General features: G+C 40.7%; 2 protein-coding genes across 3 annotated transcripts; one reads left to right on the forward strand and one right to left on the reverse strand.

Annotated features, from left to right (window-relative positions):
• Positions 1-27,601, reverse strand: LOC145454805 (putative neutral ceramidase C). Its single transcript, XM_080332793.1, has 15 exons — positions 27,346-27,601; positions 26,336-26,433; positions 23,386-23,570; positions 22,336-22,490; positions 21,310-21,424; positions 20,486-20,690; positions 19,681-19,762; positions 18,361-18,529; positions 18,148-18,273; positions 17,108-17,286; positions 16,385-16,557; positions 13,965-14,133; positions 12,712-12,896; positions 10,669-10,934; positions 1-603 (listed from the first exon to the last, which is right to left on the reverse strand). The coding sequence occupies exons 1-15, from the start codon at positions 27,464-27,466 to the stop codon at positions 381-383; spliced, it is 2,451 nt and encodes an 816-aa protein (XP_080188919.1). The 5' UTR covers positions 27,467-27,601; the 3' UTR covers positions 1-380.
• LOC145454835 (uncharacterized) lies at positions 3,161-4,819 on the forward strand. Of its 2 annotated transcripts, XM_080332829.1 has the most exons (5): positions 3,161-3,484; positions 3,556-3,717; positions 3,792-3,969; positions 4,332-4,484; positions 4,548-4,819. In XM_080332829.1, the coding sequence occupies exons 3-5, from the start codon at positions 3,882-3,884 to the stop codon at positions 4,646-4,648; spliced, it is 342 nt and encodes a 113-aa protein (XP_080188955.1). In that variant the 5' UTR covers positions 3,161-3,484; positions 3,556-3,717; positions 3,792-3,881; the 3' UTR covers positions 4,649-4,819. The 2 variants fall into 2 exon arrangements, with proteins under 2 accessions (XP_080188955.1, XP_080188956.1); XM_080332830.1 differs by having other exon boundaries at positions 3,161-3,717.

Genomic DNA, 27,601 nt, shown 5'->3' on the forward strand with positions numbered 1-27,601 from the left:
TCTTAAACTCACGGACGACATCAGGTAACATAGACCGGTCGTCAATGTACAACAAGCCACAATCCGAGTGGTCAACGGACCTAAGCACAGAAACTAACGATGATCGAGACGGGCGTATCATCACAAATCATGAGTTGAGTATGTGTCTTGACCTGCACGGACCGCCATGAGAATGAGAAGGGCTCAGGGAATCCCTATACTGACCGTTTCAGTCATTCACCCAAGTACGAAATAAAAGATCCCTATCTTGCAGGCGTAAATAAGAGTGAATTAGTATTTTATGTGATTGAAGAAGCAGAAGCTTATAGAATTGGCAAAAGAATATTGCACATCAACAATCGTATCACGAAATCGAAGTCACTGGCATGGAAATGCGAGTATCACGACACTCTTTCAACTTGAAAATCTGTCGAATATCCCGTAAACGGCACAACTTCCCCGGCGCTGTAGTAGTCGCCGAAGTATACGATGCGATAGATTCCTGGCGCTTGTTCTTGTGGGATCGTCCATTCTACGGTAACGTGACTTTCGGCGGTGCCGAAATCTGCCCGTGGGGCTGAATACGGTTCTAGAACGCCTTTTTGGATCATTTCGTCTTGAAATCTGGCGGAAAAAAAATAGCGTCAGAGTCGGACAACTATAGAACATCGTCATATTTTCAAAATTTGATTAAGCCTATATAGAATACTATACTATATTCATCCTGTATAGTCCATCGTTTACCGGACCACGACCTGACTCCTGACATATCGATCTCGCCTTCCGACACATGCCATATTTTTGTCACCTGTCCTTTTATATTATCTTCTTTTACTTTCATTCAGTGTGCATGCCTCCTCTTTTACATCGCCAAGGCCATGAGGGTGTCTGATTTCGAAGACTACTCCAAGTCGTTTCGACATCTTCCTATCCTTAATTGTATCGCAGTCTTGGGGTGTATTGAAATGATGAAAATTGTAGCGATGATTGAATTGAATTAATTTTATATGATGGCTACACAGTATATCCAAACGTCTGCGCACCGAGCTTGGCTCGTTTCGCACGATACCGTCCTGCCGTTAGCACTTTTAGGGAAACCAGAAATTACATTAGAATTAAAATGAGAGAATGGAAACATTTCACAGATTAATTTAGAATTATACTGTCCGCATCTCGCTCTAATCAGACAAAATTAAACAATTCGAATTTAACTTGTCCAGGTGTGTTTGTTTGTTTGTGTTATTCAAGTTATTTGTCGACTACTATGGCCAGGCCAATTTTCTTCGTTTTTATTCCGTAGCTGCCGACTTGTAGGACGGCCCACGTCTAGGCTTTTATACGACACCGCTCACACGGACGAGTCTGCAAAGTGCGTAGTAGCGATAGATTACGATCTCATTGCATGGAGTGAATATACCTGCCCTTCACAAATGGTCAGTAGGCTACCGAAGTACTGCAACTTTTTACAAGTCCGCTAGCACCGCTTGCTCGATTGGGTATGGTTTCAGTCAACTTTCAAAGTTGAAAAAATACACTTTGGATTTTGAAAAGGAGAAAGTAGTTTTTGGGTAAGTTTGTATCACTTTTATGAATGAATTAGCCGCTGTATGGCCGTAAATGAACATAATCGCGAATAGTACACCTATTTGTAGATTCATCTTGCAATTTCGAAAGCGGCAATCTTAGGGCCGGTTGTATGGATCGCGATCGATGCTTGATCCCAGATCATATGATACGGATCGCGCGTACATTTATGTGTGTTTTGGTATGCTGTGATACGGCCGATCAAGGTTTACTGCCTTTCACAGTGGAACTATAATCGAACCTATCATTCTGGTTGATAAATTAATTCTTACGCGCAATGTCAAGGTATCCCGAATTGACCACAAAGGGAACGGTATATCCAGAGGTCACCAACGCGGTGCCCGCGGGCTATACGGGTAGCCGACGAGAACCAAATGAGTTGTTCGCGGTCGCAGTAGCAAATATTAAAATGCGAGATTTGAGAGTCGAAGCGGAGAAGGGTTTCAGTTGAACAGCAGCAGCTGAACATGGGTCAGTCGACCCTAAGAAAAATACGAACGCAGTTTTCGATCGGGTTGTTGCTCATCTTCGCCCACGCGGACGGCCGAACGGGAATGTAGTTAATATTCCGAGTCTCGACGCGGAGATTGGCGCGTCGGCGCGCAGTGCCCCCGGTGTGTGAGAGTTAATGATCTTGGGAAGGGGCGGAAACCCTGCCCAGTGCTCTGAAGGTCTAACAGTGGTTCTCAAACTATTTTTCAACAGACCACCTTTATGATAGTGAAAAATTTCACGCCCCCCTTATTGTCATATCACAAAATGCAACCAGAATGCTAGCGATCGCAACGGATAGTTTGAGGGCATGGACGGTTATGGCTGCTGATGAGAGAATTCTCAAATATGAAATCAGGACTATATACACAGAGGAATAACTATGGATTGGAGGGGAATCGCGTCATGCGCGAAAATTTTTTCAGTTGGCCGCAACTTCGCGCCCCTTTTAGAGGCTTTCACGCATCCCAGTTTGAGAACCACTGACAGTGAAGAAATCCAATTGAGCACGGCGGGAGTTAATGGTAGCCCATCGCATTAATCAGCATCCAAGAAGTAGCTCTTGGTTTCAAAAAAGTTATTGACCCCTCCATGAGATGTTGTATGTTGCATCATGGTGCGAAAACCCGTTGTTGGCTGTCAGTTGTCGGGATTTTGAATGAAACGGCAGGCTGCCGATGAAGGATTCTGAGATTGTAACAGATACAATTATCATCATCGCCGAATGAATGTCATGCCAAATTAGTACGGTACAGCGACGCAATGATGATAGAATATAGATAAGATATTTTGCTCTGCAATGGTGCGTGGATAATTCGTTGATTGTCCGATTGTCGAGTGAAGCCATTGCCTATGCGACAATCGTCACGGTCATGATCGGAAATATTTCTGCGTAGGAATATCACGCAGTGCAAATCGTACTGGCTACTTGATAAAATTGTTAGGTTACCTAATTCAAGCCTACACACCAAATTACACTATTGTAGCCTACAGTTTGTCCAGGTTTGTTAAATCATGAGGTTAAAAATGTAACTCGATCAAGTTTATGCGTAGCGATCAACCGGCTCTTTAATCAATTCCTTACTGGGAAATCCTTTCCCTTAAGGGCGGTGTACACTGAGAATAAGCTAAGCTAGGCTAAACTAAGCTAAACTATGTGAAGCGAACCTGAGGTTCACACTGGCAGCGTAAATTGTGCTCAGTCAGGCGTCACTGAGATCAGCTGATTGTTCGCGCGCTAACAAAAAACATTCCCGGCACGATGTCTATTACGGCTGTGATTTTGCAATCTGCATTAATGGATCCGGAGGTACTGATCGAATTGGTAAGGCAATTCCCAGCGCTGTATTTAAAGTCACACAAATCGTATGGCGACAAAGTGGCTATGCAAACTGCTGGGAACGCGTGAGCCGGGATGTACAATTTCCAGGTAATTATAAAAAAAAACGAGTACAGTACTTCGAACTACTCACCAATTGCTTTGCTTATTTTTTCTCATAGTTGATGAATGTAAAAGAAATGGAATTATCTCCGTGATAAATATCGACGGGAGAAAAAGAATATGCAAGAACAAACCAGATCTGGTTCGGGAAAGTCAAAATACAGGCCGTGGCAGCTGATGCCAATGTTTGATTTTCTGGATGCAGTTGTTGAAATCCGAAGGTAAATGACTATTAGTTACGGTACTGATTAGATACGATTTCCTATCATGAAACAAATTCATATGTTTATTCCAGCACATATTCAAACGTCGACGAATATTGTAGTGAAGAACAGGATTCCCTGGAGGATACACATAATGCCGTCGATACATTACACATGACCCCATGGATACACAAGATCCTCTAGATACACATGACCCACTAGTTACTTTGACCCTGACTGAAGTTCTGAATGGCGGTTTGCAGAATCAAGGTTAGTACAACATTCAAATTTCATGTAACATGAAAGACGTTGGTCAAAACCAATGTTCCCTCTAATTTTTGACGAGTCTGCGCACACTCACCAACTCACTGCGCATACCCTTGGACAACAGTACGTAAATACCAAAAAAAGGTCATCACTTCGGATTTTTTGTGCACAACTTAGATTTTCTGTGCGCAGAGACCGTATCAGGATCAGCGATGCCCGTTTGCGCAGCTTGGAGGGAACATTGGTCAGGACTTTAGTTACCAGCAGCTCAGTTCAGTTACAAATATTAATTGTGAACACCCTGTCAAATTGTATTTCGTTATGTATATAGAATAGATGTATATTATGTGCCTATCACTCTACAGGACCATTGCATTCTGGAGATCCAGCACCACCGTTGCCAAGTGATTGCAGCACGCCATTAAGCAAACTGGTTCCAGGAAAGCAAAACAAACAAGACTCACGGTCGTCAGATCGTGAGCGAATCATTCTTTCTGCGATTGAACGCCTTACTGCAGGTAATTATTACAATCTTATTTATGAAAAAAATATCCTGAATGCATCTAGTTTAATTTTTGTAGATGAGAAAGAAGACGAAGTTGACTTATTCGCACGCATGCTTGCACCGCTCTTGGAGAAGGAGAAGTATGAATCCAGAGAAAAGGCTGAAAGTGGAAATTGAAATTATGAAAGTAGTTGCAGAAAATAGAAGTGAAGATTAGTTGGAGACATGGAATATGTAGTAGCCTCATCCCTTGCCAGTTTTCATGGTTTTACTGGGATGCGCAAATATAATGTCTGTAAATAACATGCAGTTCCCTTCTTTGACTGTTTACTTTATGTTTCAATTGTGATGCACCCCTATACTTTGTGTATATTGGCATGCAGTAGCCTTCTTTCCTGTAAATAACATGAACCATTTCTAACCTGTTGTTATTTGTGTCAACCTGCAGAAGGTCTTTACTGTGCAAAAAGGCCCTTACGACTGATCAAGTATTGGTGTCCGGCGAAAGTTTTGTAAAATATGAAGAGCTTTCAGCTTCAGTGTAAACCAGGGTCCATCACTCGACAAAGGTTAATAGGGATACATTTATTCTACAACAGTGGTTCTCAACCTTTTTCACCTCGCGGACCGGTAAAACTTCAAAAAATGTCTGGCGGACCGGTGAACTTTTAAAATTGAAATGAATTCAAAATTTAAAGTATGCAACAGTTTGTTTTGCAATATATGGTGCTAGAGAGTGACATTTAGAGGGTTTTGAACGTAATTTATTATCTTCATGATGGCATCCATGTGATTTTATGGTAGTGAGTCTGTTGAGTCGAGGTAAAATTGCCTTGACCAGATAAACGTGCTACCGCCGAGAGTCGTTTACAGTCTTTCGCGCGAAGGCCGTAGATTTAACCGACCACGCCTACTCGAATAATATTCTTCTCTTTGACAATATCGAGAGTGGAAGCGTTTCAGAGTCGAACCAAGCACTAGGGATGGTGTGAACCTCTGAAAGGTTCAGGTTCGTATAAACGCGAACGTTTTTCAAAAGTTCTGTGTGAACGCGAACGCCACGCGACGTCATATTGCTAATTGAAACCCTACATTTCAGTGAAGTGATCCTCGCGATACCTAGCGACGATTCGGGCCACAAAATGCCACAATGCTGAAGTACATATCGACGTTTTAAACATCGCCAAATGTATCAAGTGTCGCTTTGCCAACAATTTCGACGAGGACTTTCAAGGGAATATAAGCTTACGCATTAACGGCCTAGGCCAGACGGACAATGTATTCGGCGTCCGAGTATTGCTACGTTGATATTGAGCAGAGTGTAAAATGGGTTTATATACTTGATTCTTTAACAAGTTATACAGAAGTAGGTAACACTCCGATCGCACGGATTTGGTTTTTATGATACAATAAACATAATAAATCAAGATTGACACCGTACGCCTGCTAGATTTATTACATCAGGCAACGGTATAAATTTCATTGATTGGTTGAATAAGCATCATTCGGTGACTACCTACATGTAGTGTAGCCTATTTAGCTATTGATGTTGTGTGATTGCGGGTCAAGCTCACAACAGAGAGTCCCTAAATATTCACAAACGGAAAGCTGCAAATTTCGAGCAAACTTTTGTAACAAAGCAAGTAACATTTTTGAGGTTGTCAAGGTGCATGCTCGTTAAGTGTTGATTTTTTTATGCTGCCAGCGCTGTGTATAGAGTGGCCCGCAGTTGAAATGCACTAAATTTCAGCCAAAGATGTTATAATGAAGCGAAAATTGTAATATATGAAAAAGGTTCACAATGCAGAACCTATCAAGGTTCGTTTGTGAACGTGAACCTCAAAAGTTCCGAGGTTCACACACAGAACGCGAACGTTAACCTCACGTTCACACCATCCCTACCAAGCACCCTGTCGTGCTACGGCTTGCTCATTGCCCACTGCCACCATACGCCGGTTACTTTGGCAACTACGAATACAATCCGTGCCGCAAAAAAACACCATACAGCAGCTATACGGTCCACCCGCATATCAGGGCCGAAAAAGCACTTCGTCCGCCCACCCCAAAAACGTTGGTCTTGGGCCGCCACAGGTAAACCAACCCATCCTAACGGAGGCTTCGCCCCCAGACCCTATAGTTGGGTAGATGTTTTCATCTGTACTTGTGACCACATTCATTCTACTCAGTGTAAGCAGAGAGTTTATGTAGCTTAATCGCGCAAATTTTCGATCATTTAGGACTCAATCGGCTTTCTCGCTACCTAATTTATGGCACCTTTCGGAGTCCCATGTTAGCCCAAACTTCATTATGTACGTCGTGGCGCGCTAATGGCTGACGCCGAAATGCTTATTTCTAGAAATCAGGCGTATTTCTCGGAGAAGGGCACCAAATAAGCAAGACATTTAGTGACACTAAAAAGCGAGAAAATAAATACATAAATGGTGGAAAAAGTTTCACAATAAAATACGCTATGACTCATGTTCATTTGCAAAATAATTTTGGGCCTTTTTCAAGCTCGACCCTCTCCAATTGGGCGGTTTGGGGGCACACGTTATGGTCCTGCACAAAATGAAGGAATCGAAAATGAATGAACGCGCAAACTGCGCTGTTTAACGATGAGGCAGCTGGTATATGTTCTGTAGCCTACTTGTCGCTCGCATGTCGTCAAATGACAAGTCTTGAACTTAAAGTCAAATCGAACATGTTTCCAGCCCCAATGTCACCTCGCGAAATTCTGAATCAGTTTAAAATTTGATGTTTTATTTATTTTATAAATGGACAAGCGTTCAACATTGCATTTTGAAATTAAGGTATATAATTGTAATATACGTGACGGACCGGCAGGAATGTCGTCGCGGACCGGCACCGGTCCGCGGACCGGCGGTTGAGAACCACTGTTCTACAACACGGAATGTTTTCGTTCAGCTCACAGTATAACAATCAGATAAACTCATATTAGTACGGTCGTGCAGTAGCCTACTTCATAGGAAATACAACATGAAAATGGAGACCAGCATGCATTCTACTAGAGTTGCATAAATGTGGGCAACTTTCTCAATGCCACACATACAGCAACAATTTCGTATATCGTAACAGTGGAATCAAAGTATCTATTTTTTAAAACTTGAAGAAATACAGTTTTTGAAAATTTACAATAATTTTCGGCAATATCTTAACCATGCTAATGTCTGTCTCACTAATTCAAAGTTGATCATGGTGAATATATGTCTGCAAGAAGATGAAAACTTTACTTCAAGTCAATTTTCTCAAAATGTGTTAAATTGACTCAAGTCATTTTGATACCACTGTTCAACATTAATGCGAGAGTGAGAGACAGTAGATACAATTACCAATAGCAAGTTGATATTGCACAGGAGCATACAACAGTGTTTGACAGCAAGACGCCTAAAAACTTCCAACGTGGCAATAGTTTCAATGTTCTCTCATTAAGAACAGACTTCGACAACTTGAAAATTTTCAGCTTCTACAAATTAGATTAGAATTAGATTACCAGCATTTCATTCGATAATTGTATACTCTTTTTGAGTTGTCTAGATCACAACCAGGAAAAGGCCTTAGCAAATTGGTTTCAAAGGGAATGCTTCATCCGCAATGAAAACATGAGGGAGAGGAGCAACTTCCCCAGGAAGCGGTTTATCTGGGGGTACACTCAATGTCTTTCCCAAAACATGTTTGCCAAAGGCCGAATTCGCAAATATCGAGCTGTCGCATTGAGCACCGTACGCACCAATGTCAACCACTCTGAACTTGTATGAAGCATCAGCAACTGCTAGTAGCACAATACTAAAATATTTCTTATAGTTGAAGAATAATGAGCCAGAGTTGGCTGGTGCTTGCGACATGACATGCTTCTCGTCTATTGATCCGAGGCAATTTGGAAAATGCCATATTCTATTAAATTCTTCAATTCTTCTTCTTCATGATTGTGCCGAAGCTCTTGAACAAGTCGATGATATTCGCCTAAAAATATAATAATACATCAAATGGTTTCTAATCAATGATCTGTTTTTCAATGTAAGCAATAGGAGCGTACAAATTTTTTTTTCAAATTTCATCGGCTTAGTCGTCAAATCGTCACGTTACCAAATTTGACTCAATTCCAACCAGTAGAACCCGAGGTCAGTCAAATTGGAATTTCGTTCATTTTACAAATAATAGTATTTACGGTGACCAATTGCATCACTCGGTCATGACTAAAAATCATGTTCCAGGCAATGTTACCTCTAATTTTTGACGAGTCTGCGCACACTCACCAACTTACTGCGCAGACACTTGGACGACAGTGCGTAACGACTAAAAAAAAGGTCATCACTTCGGATTTTTCGTGTGCAACTTAGATTTTGTGTGCGCAGAGACCATGTCAGCACGGCGCATTTGCGCACGTGCGCAGCTGAGAGGCAACATAGGATTTCCAGGTATGCCTGTAGAGCAATGATTCCCAACCGCGGCCCCTAGTTAGCCTTCTTGCGGCCCCCAGAAAATATTAGGAAATCGAGTTATGACAACAAATAAAATTTATATTTATAAAATACACTTGCTTGGCTTGGAGTCTGGAGTTTTTAATTAGGATTGCAGGAAAGTGAGTAGATTGCTATCGTCACTAGGTAAAGACAGGACCATAACTGCCGCATGTGAAACCCCCAACGGGGCAAAAAATTATTTCGTGAATTAGCATAAATTATAGAGTGTTTTTTCAAAATTATGCATCTTTTTCAAAAATTTTTCACTCTAGGCGTGATTTCATGCTGCCAAATATCGAGATTTTTGGGTAGTCATCCCCAAGAAAAAATGCGTAAAATTTATAAAAATAGGCATTGGGCAAATCGGCGTTGGCCATTACCGCGCCACGACGCACCAAGACATTTCAAGTTTTAGGCCATGTAACACTCCAAGAAGTGGGTCAGAACGATCGGCAGCGAGAAAACCTTGGCCCAACAGGACTGCCTTTATGATGACTGAAGACTTCGTTATATATACAAAATACTGCCTAGGTAATCTGAACCTCACGGGACAGGGAAAAATTATATTCCAGTGAAGAAATAACAATTTGAAATCGTGTGCGTCTTTCAGTTCAGAAGCCTACGTTTGGGCGATTCTATATTTTTGATATAGCAGACAGGAGGTCACGAAATAACTTGTTACGGAATCATACTAACCGGCCCTACACTTTTCCAAGACACCTTACTCGGCTCTACCGGTTAATCTGATTACGTGAGAAGCGAGGACAAGAAATTGATAGCAATATATATGCAATTCCCGATCATATTGACCGATTTTATCATCAATTATCGAAAACTTTCGCGCTTCGCTCTGGCCCACTTAACAGTACCATTAGTTTTGTGAATTGGCTATGCCATTGAATAGTATTTATGAGTTGAAAAAAGCATTTATGGTACTTCACATAAGTGCTGAGCAGTGGTTAAATTTTCACCTAGTGGACCGATAAAATTTTATAAGGTATTTGGCGGGCCGGTGAAACTTCAAAAATTGAAATCAGCCAAAAATGATATCGCTTTTTGCACGGATGGTTCTAGAGCAGGGTCGTCAAACATACGACCCGCGAGTCGCATCTGGCCTGTCAGACAACTTTTTCCAGCACACGAACCGATTCTGAGTAGGTTAAAATTGGCACTGGGAAATACTTCATTTCATAAGAGTAATATAAAGCATTAGTGGTCTACCTACCTAAAGTTTCTCTTTTCTTCAATATTGGGTCAACCCTCAATCTTTTCTTTTCTTCAGTTTCAGTCAAAAGTAGCAAAGTCAACGCCAAGGAGTCGTTTTTTCTTTCCGTCTCTACTCATCAATACCGGCATCGCGATATACTGATTCGACTACGACCGCGAGTCCGAGTTGCCGCCGCTGTGCGCTTCCCTACGCCACGAAAAAAACGCTCGGAGATCGATTTTCGAGCGCATCGAGGCGAAGCGTAATGAAGCGTAATGAGGCGTAATGAGGCGCTCCAAATTATAATAAACAAACAGAGCCTTCGCCTTCAATGTAAACTAGTGTCCATCACCCTTTACTGAAAAAGAGCGCATCAGTAAGCTTATTCGTCAAAATCATCTTACACTACCCGGCTAAATCAACTCGATTCAGATCGGGTACTCGGGTCATATCGTGCCCTAGTTATGATATTACAGAAGTTTGTAGTGGCATGTCGACTAATTACTCACTGTTTCCTATCGAGGTGACTAGAAAAGTTCGGTATTTCCAAATTTCCTGCATCGAATAGTTCTTGCGTCCTTTCCAAGTTCAACCTATACCCCGAGGCCGCGGCGATCATGTCTATGGCGGACGTGATGATATTTTCATCAGTTGAACTACGTCCGTTTGTTACGTCCTTCCAAACGAATTTGGTCTCCCAGTCGGAGTCACGGAAAACCGGATTCCAACTCTCGTCTCCGGTTTTCTGGTGAACTTCCAAATAGGTTTTGTCCAGCTGTTAAAACGACACACTTGCAGTTTTGTTAAAATAGTCAGCGTTGATACTAATGTAGAAGTAACGCCAATTTCGTCTCGGTTACGATTTGAGCTAGCAACTTCCGAGACGTGTCAAATTTGCGTCGAGTTGAAGTGTAAAATAAAGTGTCTAAAAGGCACTCCAGTAGTTTTAAAAGCTAAATTTCGTCGAGTGGTAGTATGCTTTTAGCAGTTAATCGGATATGGCTATTATACATTTTAATAATATATTCTTTACATAAATATATTCGAAGAGCTTCTTTGAGGTACAGAACTCCAATATACAATTGAATATTCGTCAGGGGTAATCTCTTATTCGAAATTTCATGCTGGTGACGTCACGTTTGGTGTTGCGATTGTTGATATACAGTGTTCCTTCCTATTCTCTACTAGTTGCTGACGATCACCCCTGACAAGAGTCAGCCGAAAATATTCGGGTTCATTTCAATATGAATATACTATTCAATATTAAATATATTCAAAACCCGAAGAATATGTTATTAAAATGTATAATAAAGTTCTGTACCCAAAAAATCTGTTCGGATATAGCTATTAATTCGTGACCAACACAAACTGACTATGATATGCGATATAACAGTACTACAATCCAGATAATTCAATGAAACTAAGAAAATAATAAACATCAATAAAAATAAAGAAAATATAATAAAAAATGAAATATCTACTACAGCTTCGAAAGTTTATTCATAAATTACTGAGACGGCTCTTCCATTTCGCGCATAAAAGTGACGTAAACTTATCTCGAAACGACTTTATACTTTTCAAATTACAGAAATTGAAAAGTAGGAACATTTCCATAAAAGAATCTTCAAGTAGGCTAGAATTGAAAGAAATCTAAGAACATCACTGGACTAAGTCGACAAAATCTACCCGAATACTTTGAAAAGGTAAAAGTTATTCGTTACTGACCAAGATTCACAATGCACATCTCTGTGCTATGCCAGAAAGAAGACCCGACTCAGCCACAGCCTAAAAAGATGACGATGATGATACGGCTCCGGCAAATAAAATAAGAAATACGCAGAAATTTACGCAGGTTCGAATTCACCGAGACGACACGACTTCAGTTTATTTTTCTTGCTAGGAGCGGCGGTTTGGTCTAGTTATAAGTAGAATAACTGGTCTTTGAAGCAAAATTGTACAGATGTTTCTAATCAACTAAATTTGACTCAAAACTATAGTGGGCTTCTGGGCCGACCCGTAAACCAATCGCAGGCATTCAAGTTAGCAATAGGGTATTTGCGATTGGCTGTAATTAATTGAAATCTCAGGCGATGACTGTGGGGTTCGCCATATTAATGCAATTGAGATGTGAATGGAAATCGAACAGCTAAGCAAAAACCGCGTGGTAGTCGATTTCATGTAGGCTAAACGTCTCGGGCTTGGTTATAAATCAGGCGATCAACCTGGATTAGGGCGCAAGGCCAGGCTGTATTTGCTCATTATCAAAATCCGATTGATCATGTTTTAGTTTAGTATATTGTTAATACTTTCATCCTTTCGAAAACCCACAAGAGGTAGTCAAAAACTGCAGAAATTAGCCTGCTGAATGGTAGAATTGAGAGATATTCATAATAATCAGCTCAACACCATCACCGAACGGCAGGGCCTATACCACGGTAAATTGGAGATACACTCGCGATAGACAGAAACGCACTGTCCGTAGATCCAAAGCATCGTATTTTTTTCGTATTTTACGTATGGTGTAGCTATTACATGTATGAATTCACATTGACCTTGATGTTATGCCTCGGGTTTGCGCCGTAAAACGTAGCCACGACCGTCTCGCCGGTGAAATATGTCGCGTTGACTTCGTTAATAAGTTCTCCGTACTGGTGGCCTGGAGGGACATAGTCAGCCATCGGCCTATTCAGAAATTCCGGTGCCCCGTCTGGAATTGGCGGCGGTGTTCCGGGATCAACTGCGAATTGTATAAGAATGGAAGTTTCGGGTTGGGTTGAAAAACTGGAATATTTTCATCTTTCCAAGTTAGATGAGACTCAGAATGATAGCTACATAGTTTAATCTCGATTTAGATTAGAATTAGAATTACTGAATTCGAAAAAAACTTGGAAATTGATTTCAATTCCGAATTAGAGTAAAATACAACTAAAATCAAGTTCAGTTCATATCTAACCAGCGTTCATTATCATAAACATGAGTATTTCAAATGTGCCTGTGCTGCAAGCTTGGCACGTGTCGTGCGATACTGTTCTCCTGTAGCATTCAATTCATTTTCGGGAAAACCGGAAATTAGAGTAGAATTAAAATGAGGAAATAGAAACATTTCACCTACCTCTGACTTATACCGCGTTAAAAATCAAGTACAACATTTCAATTCAAATTATGTGTGCACGTAAGCGCGCAGGAGTTATGATCGCGATATAATTTTGAGTTAGCTTCTGTTTTCGTGTACCACAGGGTTACCATACGACCTTTTTTTAAATTAATTAAAAGTGGTCTCGGAGGACGCCTGAATGTTCCCTTATTTGGGGAATTTGTCCTCTTTTCTAGAAAAAGTACTAAAATGGTATAAAAAAACTCGACCAACCGAACGTCACTGTTGGCAAGACAGTCGACGAAAACTACGGCGCGGCGGGTAATTCGGGAGTCCAGTCAGAGCGATGAACTTTTTAGTCAACATCACACATTATCGTAAAAAAACGGGTAATTCGGAAGTCGAGTCAAAGTGATGACCTTTATTTTTAGTCAACACAGTACCATCGGTCGATTTTTTTTCAAAATCACCACTTTTCTTTTTTAATGCGGGAGCTTTCAGAATTTTTGAAAGTGTCCTGTTTTTCGGATCTCTAAATATGGTAACCCTGGTACCAACCTTTTCGCTAAGATTGTAATTCCCCGAGTCTACTTAGGGGCGCACTTTTTTCACCCAAGCCAGTGATCAGAATCGCGATTATTCGTTGAGCATATCATTCTTGCGCCCATAATAACGACTATGTACCGTGATACAAATAGGCTATAAACATACTCGTTTCGCCCTTTACCATCATCTCGACAAGGTTCGAAAATCTCTGCGTGTAGGCCTCAGCCGTGTGCGGTCCGAAGAGAGTAGAAGCCGCTTCGTATCTCTGTGCTTGATATTCTTCAAACGTCACCATGTAGTGTGAATATACATTGGATAGTCCCGCGACAACAACCTGAATTTAGTTAGATTCGTTATACTAGGAGGTACTATGAGATATGTTCCGATCGTGCGATGAAGTTTCTTAGTTGTTTTAGCATATAATAGAGATGTAAAAGCACTTGAAGGTACAGAAGTTGAGTACACACCATTGAATAATATATCGATATTGAACCGGACCCGAATATTTTCGGTTGACATTCATCAAGGTTAGTCGTCAGCAACTAGTAGAGAATGGCAAAGAAGATTGTATAGCAGCAAATATGACGTCACCGGCATGTAATTCCGAATAAACTTTTTGGGGTACAGTATTCAGTTTAATAATATATTCACAACGTAAAGATATTAAAACCCGAAGCTTTTCGAGTTGACATTCTTCATAGGCAATCAATCAATCAATGAACAGATTATATTTTTATCTGACCAAGACACACACACATATACAAGACACACAATGCAATGCAATGAACAGATAGGGGATGTCGAACGACCAACCAGTCGGGGTCTCTTGAACTGGCATCCACCTCGACCTGGTGCCCGATGTCACAATATTCTTCGATGCTATTCTTTTTTCGTCGGCTCTATTTTAAAGGCTATTTCTTGCTCTTTTCCTTTCTTTATAGGGTCTTTTTTGCTGCTGGACTTTTATGTCGCCGTAAGAACAACGTCACTGGGGGACCAGGAGCCCGACGGCGGGAATCGGACCCGCGCCGCCTGCTTGGATGGCGCCGACGCTCACCACTACACTATCACCCCCACAGTCGTCAGCGAATAAATAATTTCAAAAACTCGCGTATATAACAACATCCCATGTATCCCATTGTGACGTCACCGAAACGAATATTTACGTTATTATTATATTTTTAAAATGCAAATTTCGAATCATCGAGGCAAACAGATCGCTTAATCTCAAAGTCCTCGTTTTAGAGCAGGGCCGGCCAACCCGTGGCCCGCGGGCCACATCTGGCCCGCGAGAAGGTTTTGAGTGGCCCGCGAGGTAATTTCCGAAATTTCTAATATCATCAAAATGGATTGCACAGATTGTGAACTTGCAAGGCCAACCAAAAATTTGATTAGTCTGGCCGCAACACTTGAGATGTGATGACTAAAATATCAGTTCCGAAGCATTGACAGATCCATCAGCCATTCACATATTGGTAGATCTTCGTACACTACAATAAAGCAGAATAATTTGCGATAAATTTATCAAAGTTAGAAATTTTCTACAAGCTTAGCGCAATATGTTGTCACTCGATTTCTTGTTTTTAATATTGTTGCCCATTTTCGAAAATGGAAGAACACCTAATGTGTCAGATTGAGTCTAACTATATTCGCGATTACGAGACAAAGTGTCGTTCAACATATGCGACCGTGCATTTGCGCTCACAGTAAGACTGTCGACTATGAAACCTAGGCACGATATGATTGACGCATGTTCGTCGCAGCTTTCGATATCGATATGTCCATGCGCCGAATAGCCCAGTCCTCGCAAACTTAGCCCAGCGATATACAGCAGGCCCGGAATATAGTCTAGTGACAATATTATTGACCTATGAACTTCAAAAAATTTTCGCGCTTCGCGCGGATAGTGCCCCGCCCAAAAGTTCGTCAATCGAATGTGGCCCTTTGGCTAAAAAGGTTGGCCAGCCCTGTTTTAGAGAGTACACGAACACATTCTGTAACATAGGCTTGGTTCGCGTATTTTAATAAAAGTCGACTCCAATGGGCACAAAGGAAAGTGTAAACGACGTCTCTCGACGACGGGAAAACTGTCATCTCGATAATTTTTTGCACAAACCGAATTATCCAAGAAATGTTCGCCAATGAAAAGAACGTGGTATATCATGATATGAGTGTGGATGCGCATGGCGCAATGTCGTTTCCATTTCTGAATATGCTTCGATAATAAGCCGATTGTTTTTACATGTAGGTATGCGTGCTGGAAAAGCATTCCTCACGCACAATGACTTGGATATGCCATGCACAAGTTTTGCTGAAAAGTTGTGTAGGGTTACATCCATATGTAATACATATTATGTATTCTTACGGCCAATCCAACGTCTAGTATAGACTTCAAGGCCTAGAGCAGTTGTAAACTAATGAAATCATGTACTCCGCTGATTTACACCCTAAGACGATATGACCACGATTGCTACTACGGAGTACGTTGTAGTTAGCATGGCGAGCTCGACGCACTGCTTCATATATGTACCGGGAAAAGCGACTGACAATCGCTCTCTTGCAGAGGCTTTGAACTAATTGATTACCCGAGTGTTCTGTGGCATTCCGGATTCGATAGCTCTCTGTTTGATCGCTTCACGAAGTCTCCTACCCGCCATCGTTGAAAATTCTCCCGGCACGGCGGCGATCAAGATCTGCCCGACGCGCAGCAGTTGTACGTCCAGTATATGCGGATGCCACTGGTAGGGTTTATCCATGTCTTCAATGACAAAATAACTATGAACCTTTTCTCTTTGTACCATTTCTGCGAAGTTATTTCAGTTTTTCATTTATTATTCTGGGATTATCCACCGTCAATGCCATTTTTGCAAATACAGAACTTTCAACTGCAGTAACTCAGCTTCTACTATAGTTGGAATTGAGTCAAATTTGTTTTGCATCGTTTTTGAAGACCACTCAACAATTTCAAGGGTTCACAGAAATTTTTGATTTTTTTTTTCAATTTTTGATAATTAATTAAAAATTGAATTGGCTCTCCGGCGGCTCATACTTGTTCGAATTGGACCAGATTAGGTGAGCAGCGTTTTAAGGGCAACCTGACAATTTCATCAGTGAATGGCTGGAATACGGCAAAAATAGTTATTTTTGAACAGCCATTTTTCGTTAAGAGTGCACTTTCTAAATTCGCTTTGGAGATTTTGTCGTTGTTCAGGTATGGTTTTTCTGTGTATATTTCTGTACTTTTGATGTTGAAGCCGAATAAACTCTCTCAATCCCACATATATCGATATTAATCAAACTATACTCACATCCAGTCGGGAGCAGAACTGGCTTCGGACTTTGGCAGTTCGCAAATTCTTCGTCCGGCAACTCAGTGCAAACCAGTGGCACTAGAATAGTTGTCACCGTCTCCCAGAAAGACAGTGGTTCAGTGATACCTTGTTTAAAGTTCAACGCGCCAGGACCATCCGTACAACCAGCTGCGAAACTAGGACATGAGGGTAGAAGTTTTGGAAAGAATCGTGTCGCAATCTATTCCTACGCATGGGTCACGTCCTAAATTGGGTCACTTGTTCTCAGGCACTGTATACGAGGAAAAAATAAAAATGAATATAATCGAAAATGTGACTAGATCACAATATGTGAAAACGTAAAGCCCATGCCCCGCAAACAAAAACTCGGTGCTCAAACTCATTTAGCGTCAAAATTGCGTGACCTATAGCAAATATTTGTTTTGGTCGCGGTATTTTACTGATCTGAAATATTTTTAATGGGTCGCCTTAAAGACGTGTAGGGAACCACTGGTCTGATTAATTGATTTTAAATTATAGCTACAGCTTTTTTCCAAATAAGGTTAGAATTGGAATTGATGAATTCGCAAAAACTTGGAAATTATAAATTATTTCCGAGTTATAAAGAATTTCAACATAAATCAAGTTCAGTTCGTACATCAGAGTTTATTAGTTCCGCTCATATCAAATTATTCTCATAAGAACAAGAAGAGCAAATGTCTGTACAGTGTACAGTAAGCTCGACTCGTTTCGCACGATACAATTCTCAAGTAGCATTTACAGGAAAACCATAAATTCGATTTTAATTAAAGTTTTTTTTCAATTCAATTTACATTGCTTTGCACGAATCAGATTAGAATTAGATTACCGGCATTTCGCTTTATTTAAACTAATAAATTAATCATACAACAAGAATTATACCTAGTTAATCAAGTCTGAAACCAACTACTACAAATGTGAGAACATCCGGCTAAACTATAGGCATACCGCATGCATATTTATGATGTACGAACTTTAAACTCTTCTCTTGAAATCGTCGTCAGATTATCTGTATTTACCTGTATCCTAGCGCCGGCTTGCAGGTTGTAACCTTGGTACCGTTTGACAATGTAACTTCTTCTTGCGACATGTCGACGTACTGATGCCCGAACGATACAGGTCCGGTGACTATGTCTCTCTCTGGTCTGAACATTTGAAAATTAGCTCAATCGAAAATTTATGAACAAGCGAGGCTAAAGACACACGAATTGGCCGTGTATGGCCTAACTCACGCGTGGTACATCCCGGCGGCTGCTTTGAATTGCCTTGTCCCGATAATGTCAGTAGATTCAAACATGTCCTTTCCAGGGCCTGTGGCGATGCAGTATTGCGCTCTCTGCACGGGTACGCCCACCGGACTTAGTACGGTGCAAGTTGAATGCAGGGCATCGCAATCCCGACCTGAAAAGGTGTATCAAATCCATATACTCGGATACCATATCGTAGTCGTCGTACATCGTGAAAACAAATGCTCATCAGACTTCTATAAACTACCGGGTTTCCACAATCTCTCAATTTTCAAAACTAGCAACTAGAATTAAAACTATCTAAGACACAACTATAGCCAAATTCACTTCCAAAGCAACAAATTAATTTTAATTTCATCGGAATCAGATCGGCTGTTGACATCAAAATCAGTGCAAGTTTGAAATTTGAAGGGTTTCGACCAGCAGAACTCACCCATGGCTACGTTATTGTTAGTTGTGATGACTCTGAGCTAGCAATGGCGGCGAGAACATCACACAACAGAACACCGGTATCACGATTCACGCCAAACGACGACGCCTGATTTCTAGTTGCTCAGCAACTACATATTGTAATACACAATTAGAAGAAGTAGAACTACTCAGTTTTCAAATCGGCAACTATACAGCTCTAGTACTCAAAAACAGTATAGCTGGTTGACTGTAAACTAACCACATTGGTAGTCGGTAAAGTCGGATGCTAATATTCGACTTGACTGGAGAGAAAAATTCAGGCGAGTCAGAGTGTTACTGTAATTAAGTAATCAAACGCCCCGTGGTTTCTCCTTACAAATGTTGATTGGTCTCGTCAGTTTAATAGAGTAGCCGTCAGTTTACTGTTATTACAGGGTTGGTTTGATTATGATGTATGTGTTGTGCAATCGTGTATGGTCGCTAGTTGTTGACCCCTGCCTATTCATTGTATAGTTTTTCCCCCTAACCGCAGGTGACCATTATTTTCACGACCTACTGTATTTGATGCATTCTGGATGTTTCTTCGTTTGCGTCATTCATTTCTATACACCGCCCGTCATCAACGGATCATCATTTCGTAAGATTGGTTGTAGAATTTGAGTTCAATTTACAAATTGGCCCGAATAACTCTCCTAACGTTATGAGCAGTTACACAGTGTATGTATTTTATTGGCACTCAGATCGTTTTTAGAAGCATGAGGAGTTACATTTCTATAGGAGTGTAGGCCATCCATCTGTTATCGGCGGATCTTGAATACAGAAAATGCTGATGGTATTCCATTCTACGACATTGACTCACGCACTGTCTCAGTTATCAAGCTGTCATTCATTTACCGTTATTAGTGCATTTCGGCCCCATTGTGTTTGGAGATACGTCGCCGAGATTTGACGAAGCGAACGCGGCCACGAAGCTCTCCTGAAACAGGTGACAGTCGTTTTATATTTCGGATATCATCGCTGGCAACTTCAGGGACTGTACGGCATCTTAATTTTGCTGAACTCTGATATCGGCTAGCAAGTCCGTTGGCAGCATATGGCCCCAATATTTCAGATTCGATTTAGTACAGAATATTATATGTAATGCTGGAGAAAAGCTCGTCAGCATATTGGTTCTTGACCGAGTTCACACTAACCCCAGCTGTTCATTGGAGGTCAAGACATGGTCCTGACTCACACAACAATAATATTCATTACAATCTTCTTGTTTAGGGTGAAACTTATGTTTTCATGATGTTGTTTCTTTTAACACTATTGATGCACAGTTCATTTACTATTGAATAATGTACCGGTATTCATAATCAAACAAACCCGAATATGTTCGGCTGACACACACGTCACGGCTAATCGTCAGCAACTACTAACACTGACAGTGTAAGTCGAAACTCGCTTTTGGTCTATTTCAATATGAATATACCGTATCAGTGAATTGTATATTGAAGGTCTGTAACTCAAAGTCTATACAGCAGTTCATCTCGAGCATCAGTGTTCTATGGTAATGCATTGGGCGTGTAATGTGGTAGTTTTTGTTTTTGTGGCTCTGCGTAAGTTTGCGGTTCGCCCGAAGGCTTGTATGTTAAGGGTTCTTTAGGTTAGAAACGAAAATATGTTGTTAGGTACTCCCGGTACAGTATAGGCCTACCTGTCCAGTCTCGGTTTCTCCTTCATTTCTCATCATGTTCTCGAACAACATAGAAGCGCGGCCTTTGTTGTCAGAACTAATAAGTAGATTCGACCTGTTCATGCTTGTGGGATGACCAGGAAACCAAGTGACCACTCCGAGCCCGCCGCCGTTACCGGCGTCAAATCTCAATAGAGTCATCTCGTGATCTGTGTCGTAATCGTATCTGCAAAATATGTGCTGTTATGTTATGAAGCATTTGCCAGATTTGTGGCGCCTGTCAATGAAAATTCGGCGTGGATTGAAAGGGATTGTTGTAAACTTTATGCAAGTCGGAGCTTGCGTACTCTTTCAACCTGGCTAGCAGGCCTGAAGCTATACCCGGTTTTAGTTGAGTAGCCCTGGCCCACATGACTATATCAATCCCAAATATCACACACTGGATCGAGTGGAGGCCGATGCTACTCAAATAGAAATAGCAGTAATAGGGAATGTTATGTGATTTCACTCATGCATATCCTATATCTAAAAGTAGTTTAAGTAGACCTGCAAACTATTTATATACTCAGTTCTCAAAACAAGTAAAAATAAGCTAACTTCTTCACTGGCTATCGGCACGATCTGCCACAAGAACGTAAAACGATTAGATGTCAAAACTTGAATTCGGGACTAAAGAGATATCGAAGGCATGGAAAGATATTGTAGGCATTGTACCACCTAATTACAGTGTCACTGTCTTGCATTTGTGGGCGAATGTAAATTTACATTCCTTCTTGTCGTCTATGTAAATATCCCGATTTGTGGAACAGGACTAGATCATCACAAATCACAATGCATATAGTTACTTGATTCTTTCTTCTTCTGGGTTGAGAAGGTAAGAGGTTGGACTTCTGTTGATGTTTGCGTCGTGCAGTAAATCCTCCATTGCGTAAATATTTCCCAGTCTCATCTTGCTGTGTGCTGTAATGACCAAGATAACATCTGGTTTCTGATATAGTCTTGCTTGATATCATGTCATAGGCTACTAATATGCAGAGGCCGTGAAAGTTATTTAGTCAGCATTGCTATACTAGATTAGTAGCCTGCAAGTATTAACCTATATACTTTACACTTAATTACTTGTGAAAGTTAAAGAGAGGCGGGTATCAAAAGTATTCAAATAATCAATCCGAGGTGGCTACTTTGGAAGCGAAAGGTGTACCATTTCGGCTAACACAAAATGACTAATGACTCTCGTGGCCATTCCAAAAATTATACGGGATCTTATATGCCGTGTTCGGCCAGTACGTGGAAGTGATTTGATGACGATTATTGTGTTTTTTCTACTGCGATTTACGACACGCCTACCCTATTTTGGTATCCTTGGTTATTTCCTAATAAAGCAATCATTGAACAGCACCAGGGTGATCCGAATTTCGCTTTTGTTAAAACGAACGATAATTGATGTTCTAAACGTCGGTAATCTAATTCTAATCTAATTTCTGGAATGTTTATTTGCTGTAATTGCAATTCTTATCTAATTTGTGAGATATTTCTATGCTACCATTTTAATAATAATTCTGGTTTTCCTGAAAATGTCACAGAACAACTATAAACAGTGCGAAACGAGCCGAGCTCGCGGCATGCAGCTATTTGCCATTCTCATGCTAATGAGAATGATCTCTGATTGATATGAACTGAACTTGATTTTTTTGTGTTACCTTCTACAATTAGGAATCAAATTCAATATCCAAAAGGTTTTGCGAATCCAGTAATTCTCAACCTCTAATTTGAAAAAAATTTGAAAAGTTGAATATTTCCTAGTTCGCCAACTGTGAGAACCACCACTCGGTTTGGTTCTCCAAAGTAAGTGTAAAGGGGTCGTTGGTCACCGTTTCTTATGCTGCGAACGATTCCCTCTATGTAAGCTTCTGTCGACTGAGTGACGGTTCCTTTAGACGTGACTTCATACAACGCATATTCGAAATATCCGCCGGTGGCCGAATGCGTGTGAGTACCGGATAAAACGACGTTCTTCTCCGTGTACCTTAAAATGAATCATTGCTTCCTGTTCTAAAAAGTGAAGGTGCATCAATTCTGTAATGCTATTTCAGGATAATTCTATATCTTTAATAAGCTTGATATGTATGAGGCGGGCACGTATATTTTTGGAAGGTAAACAACTCATCAAATCACAGATTGGTCCTATGGAATGGTAGGCCTACAATAATTCTGGTGAATAGCTTAGGGCTGCGCACAGTGATTCAAGTATTGGAATCTGAAACGAGTATCAATTAAAATGATTCGAGTCATGCAGTGAGAGATTATTCTTTCGAGTACTGAAATTATGGCAATAAGAGTTAATTTATCAACGAGAATTATAGTTTCGATGCTATCTTCCACTGCGGAAGGCTGTAAATCTCGATTGGTCGCCTATTATCACGAGTATAAAAAGTCTTGTTCACAAATCAATGACTCTACGCTCCCGCGGTCTAGATACCCTAGTGGTGGGTGGCGAGATAGCGTAGTGGTATACCACAGCTACAACACCCGTGGGTTGTGGGTTCGATTCCGACCGAGGTCGACTCCAGAATTCCTTCTTAAGTGTTGGATGCTTATCTAGGCTATTCCTCGCCATCTCATCCGCGAAAGCGGTGTCTTAAAAAAGCCTAGTGGGCCGTGTCACAAATTGCCAGAGAGGGGATCAAAATCAGGAATATCGGGCTGGTGTAAATAACCATATAGTAGTCGACAAAAACGATGAATACCACAAACAACAACAACAATGTGATATTTAAGACACACATCATCCTAAGAAGGATCAGGTGATTAGGAATGTTATGTAAGGTTTCAGGTGAACACACTGTGACTATAGCATACTATGAAGTTACCAAAGATCTTGACTCCTTAAAACCCCAATATTTCTCACTAAAAACACTCACAAGTCCCCGAACTCCGTTTTCAATTCGTCAATGACACGAAGCTTAATCTTCTGCGAAGTCATCCCGTAGTCGATGCTTACGAAACAAACTCGGGATGTTAAATCTCTGTCGGCGATGATAAATGCTCTGCTGTAAAGGCGTGTGTGGAGCCCTCCCGCGTTTTGACCGGGGTACGCGTAACCCATCTGTGGGTGACGAGAAGCAAACTTTGAATTAAAGGTGGTCAGAGTAGTGATCGTTGCTCTCAAGTAGAAGTAGAAGTCGTAAATTTATATTTGATTAAAAAGTAAAAGTAGCTATTTCTAAGACGTGTTCAAAATAACTACTTCAACTGGAATTTGTAGATTTAGATAGTAAGTAAATGAAGAGTTTTCAAATATATATAGTTTCAAGCATAGTAGATTTGGTCTTGGGTTCGCTTATAAAGTTCTATAGCAAATACCCTGAGATGGCTCAGGAAATTACCGGGTCCATTTTCCTGACGCCAACTGATTAATGTAGGATTGTAGGGTTACCATACGTACTCCTTTAGAAGGATTTGTCCTCCCTTATCCCTTCTCAGTTTTTGTGAAAATTTAAAAAAAGTGTCCTCCTTTCCCGATTCCAAATATGGTAACCCTAATTAATGGCACTACGAGTAGGTACGATTTTCGAAGACATATCAAGCTAACGTGGCGCAAGGGATATTTCACGCGATTCTTGAGATAATTTCAATCGAAAATGTGACGCAAATTCATCACAAAACTATTAAGTCCTTTTCAATATCAATACTGTTACGTCTAACATGAACGCACTTTGCCGAAAATTGTTATGAATCAGCAGTCTTAGCAGCCTTGAAACATAATAGCCACTTGCAAGTAGGCAGGATCTGCTTGAGCATCAGGGGGGAGTGTAAAATCGAAAATTTTGAATTTCCAAACGGACACTTGATATGTGGTGCCAAATATGAAAAAAAATGTCTATGATAATTTTGGGCTCGTGCATCCTCTAGTGTTCGCGCAATTTCACCAAACATAACATAACATAACATAACATTGTTGGGTTATTATTTTTATCTGAACAAGTCACACACAATGTACAATGCGATAAGACACAATGCGATGTCATGAACAGATAGGAGGATGTCGAACGACACGCATCAGTAGCGATCCTTTACTCTAACATCCACCTCGGCCTAGAGTGCCCGATGTTACAGTTCTTTTCGATGTTGATCTTCTTTGAAGCCGGGTACTTTTCTACTAGTTCTTTCCATTCCTTGTGAGTAGTTTCTTTCGTCGGGTCTTTTACTGGGCTTTTTTGTCGCCGTAAGAACGGCAACGGCGGGGGAAGAGGAGCCCAGATAAACCTCCGACGGGAATCGAACCCGGTTCTCCACCGTGCTGGGCGCTTATCGTAACCACTACACTATCTCCCCCGGCAAACGAGCCAAAAATAGATAATATCGCTATATGTTGATAACCGCTTACACTAGAAAGCTGATTTTGGGCTTAAAAGATGCAGAAGCATCAAGTTTCTATATCACTTCCACAGAACTTTGTCTTAAAAATAAACAGAAAAAAATTTACAAGTAAATTATTGATTTTTGGACCGTTTTTAGGTAAAATTATAGGCACTGAAGCAGTGGATTGTCAAAGGCGTGTAGTGATTGATCTTATGACTGACAACTCCATATTGAAAGCACATAAATTGCAAATCCATATTGAAAGTTTTCTTTACACAAAAACATCAATTCTATATTGAAAATATAAATATTTCGAAGATGGTTTCACTACCACAGTATTAGTCTACACAAACTTTTAAATCTTGTTCCGTATTAAAGGATTTCATCACCTTTCGAAACTTCAGTTTTTGTCTGATGAGACCATCTCTACGTTTAACTACTGACAAATGCTTCGGTCACCACGTTCACGCGTCTTTTCACTGCCTGGTTGTGGCAAGGATGATTGAGCCTTAATGGTGATGACCTTAGATTTTCCAGCTCGAGATCTGACAAGTTTTTGATTGCTGGTGGCTGTTCCATATCTTTTAGATTCAAGTTGACAATTTGGTGGAATGATTTGGCCTTGATGTTTGTAATTGCAATTTTGAACAATCTGATCCTGGTGTCAATGTTGTTTTTAGGTTTCGGTTCATTAACATACCCTTCTTCAAAGTCGCCAATTGGAATCTGGTATTCTGTGTTTGATTTGCGCACAGTTGTAATCTTGTTAATTGCAAGTCCTCTGAGGTCTTCATCATCATCACCGAGCATTCCCAGCAAAACATTTTCCGGATGTGCAGAATATGCATTTCGTTGTTGCGCAGATAGTGCAATATTACGAATTCGTGTATCAGGAAGCTTTGTGACACGGCAAACTATGTCGTAGAAACTTTTAGCACCACCATCAACAATTGTGCATTTTTATTTCAAACCATGACAGGAAATAAACCTCGATGCAGAATTGAGCAAGATAGTTCAGATTGCTTGACGGATGACTCTGTCCCGCATAAAATTCAGCATGCAAGAGAAATAAATATGCACAAAGTTCTGTGGAAGTGAGATAGAAACTTGTTGCTTCTGCATCTTTTAAGCCGAAAATCAGCTTTCTATTGTAAGCGCTTATCAATATATAGCGAAATTGGCTATATTTGGCTCGTTCGGTGAAATTGCACGACCACTAGAGGTTGCACGAGCCCAAAATTATTACAGAAATTATTTTTTTGATAATTGGCACCACATATCAAGTGTCCGTTTTGAAATTCAAAAATTTCCATTTTTCACTCCACCCTATTGAGCATGTCGACTAAGTAAATCACTGCGTTACTAAGCACCTTTTATAAGCTTGAAATATATACGCAGGGTAGATTCAATGGCTTTGCGGTGCTCTATCGTGCAACTTTGACCATTTATATTACCATTAACACATGTTATAAGCACTGAAGGTGGTACCCCAGATTTCAGCTCACTCACCATATTGACTTGGCTGACAGGACCAGTAACATCATTTTTCCATATCCCAATATAGTATTCGCCCTCTTCCTCGATAACCTCCTCGGTCGGAGGGGCGACTGAACAAAACAAACTTCCTCTGTAAACAATCATTTCTGGTGTATTATTAGTATGGGCAAAAACTTGTACCTGACTGATTTCATTATTATTATTATCATTCGTTATGGTGTCATAAGAGTATATATGGAAGGCATATGGTCGGGTTGCCATACGTCCTCCTTTCGAAGGATTTGTCCACCTTTATTAAGAAATGCCCTCCTTCGCCCAAATGTCTTCATTTTTGGCAATTTGTCCGTCTTAGTAGCGTAAAATACTCAAAAAGACCACGACTTACGCGAAATGTGGGCCGAATTGACTGGAGACACGGGTCTTTCGGGAGTAAAGTTGAAAAAATTAACCTACCTTATGTTTTTAGTCAACTCCACTAATGTAAGCTATAAACGGGTATTTCGGGAATATTACCCATCTTCTAGTCAACCCAATGAGATTAGCCGTTCAATTTAAAAAACACCTGTTTTCTCACCCGCTATAGTAACTTTTTCAGCCTGTGAAAATCGCCCTCCCTTACGGATATCAAAATATGGTAACCCTATGATATGGTTGGTTCAAATATGAACCTTTTATTCGATCCAAAACAACATGACTTCAGTTGCACATCGTAGGGTTAACTTTATATTTTTTGACAATACCCATTCTTCGTACGATTTTGTGATTATGCTGTGGATTTATCACGGCTTCAGAGAAATTTCATTTCCGCCTACGTAGCTTTGTACTACCCCACATCTTTCGGATGGGAGGAAATTGAGTGTAAATGAGCCAAATTATACACCACTATACTTATGGAGATGTAACCCAGATGGGTTATGTTTTCGTGTAATCTGATAAATACACCTATTTTCCACCCATGGATTTACAGTATGCGTGATTCCCCTTGGTTCGTTGCTTACGATCATATCCGCCATCGTTCTTACCTGTAGGCTCCGTTTTATTTCCTTCGCTAACATAGTATCCAGCGATTCCCGCCACGACACCAAACACTGCGACCGCGAAGCAAATCCAAAATATCTTCCACAACGACCTCTTTGCGCTCATTCTGTCTTCGATCTATTCTTCACGCGATATCTTTCTTCACAACTTGCGAACTGAATTTAGTTACAGCCCGAACTGTCATTAAAATGACAGTCGGGCCATATGCAGCTTTATACTCGCACGGCAGGATTGTTAATA

Source organism: Botryllus schlosseri, chromosome 13, assembly GCF_051294905.1.
Source record: "Botryllus schlosseri isolate E-star chromosome 13, Bs_hap1, whole genome shotgun sequence".
Taxonomy (NCBI): domain Eukaryota; kingdom Metazoa; phylum Chordata; class Ascidiacea; order Stolidobranchia; family Styelidae; genus Botryllus; species Botryllus schlosseri.

What these genes read in the sequence shown, in the direction of transcription:
- LOC145454835 (XM_080332830.1), top strand. Translation starts at nt 3,882, where the DNA reads ATGGATACACAAGATCCTCTAGATACACATGACCCACTAGTTACTTTG. An exon ending in TGGCGGTTTGCAGAATCAAG is followed by an intron (nt 3,970 to 4,331) that starts GTTAGTACAACA and finishes ATCACTCTACAG; the next exon opens with GACCATTGCATTCTGGAGAT. An exon ending in GATTGAACGCCTTACTGCAG is followed by an intron (nt 4,485 to 4,547) that starts GTAATTATTACA and finishes TAATTTTTGTAG; the next exon opens with ATGAGAAAGAAGACGAAGTT.
- LOC145454805 (XM_080332793.1), bottom strand. Translation starts at nt 27,466, where the DNA reads ATGAGCGCAAAGAGGTCGTTGTGGAAGATATTTTGGATTTGCTTCGCG. An exon ending in GCCGCCGGGATGTACCACGC is followed by an intron (nt 18,274 to 18,360) that starts GTGAGTTAGGCC and finishes TCAAATGTTCAG; the next exon opens with ACCAGAGAGAGACATAGTCA. An exon ending in AAGCCGGCGCTAGGATACAG is followed by an intron (nt 17,287 to 18,147) that starts GTAAATACAGAT and finishes CTCATGTCCTAG; the next exon opens with TTTCGCAGCTGGTTGTACGG.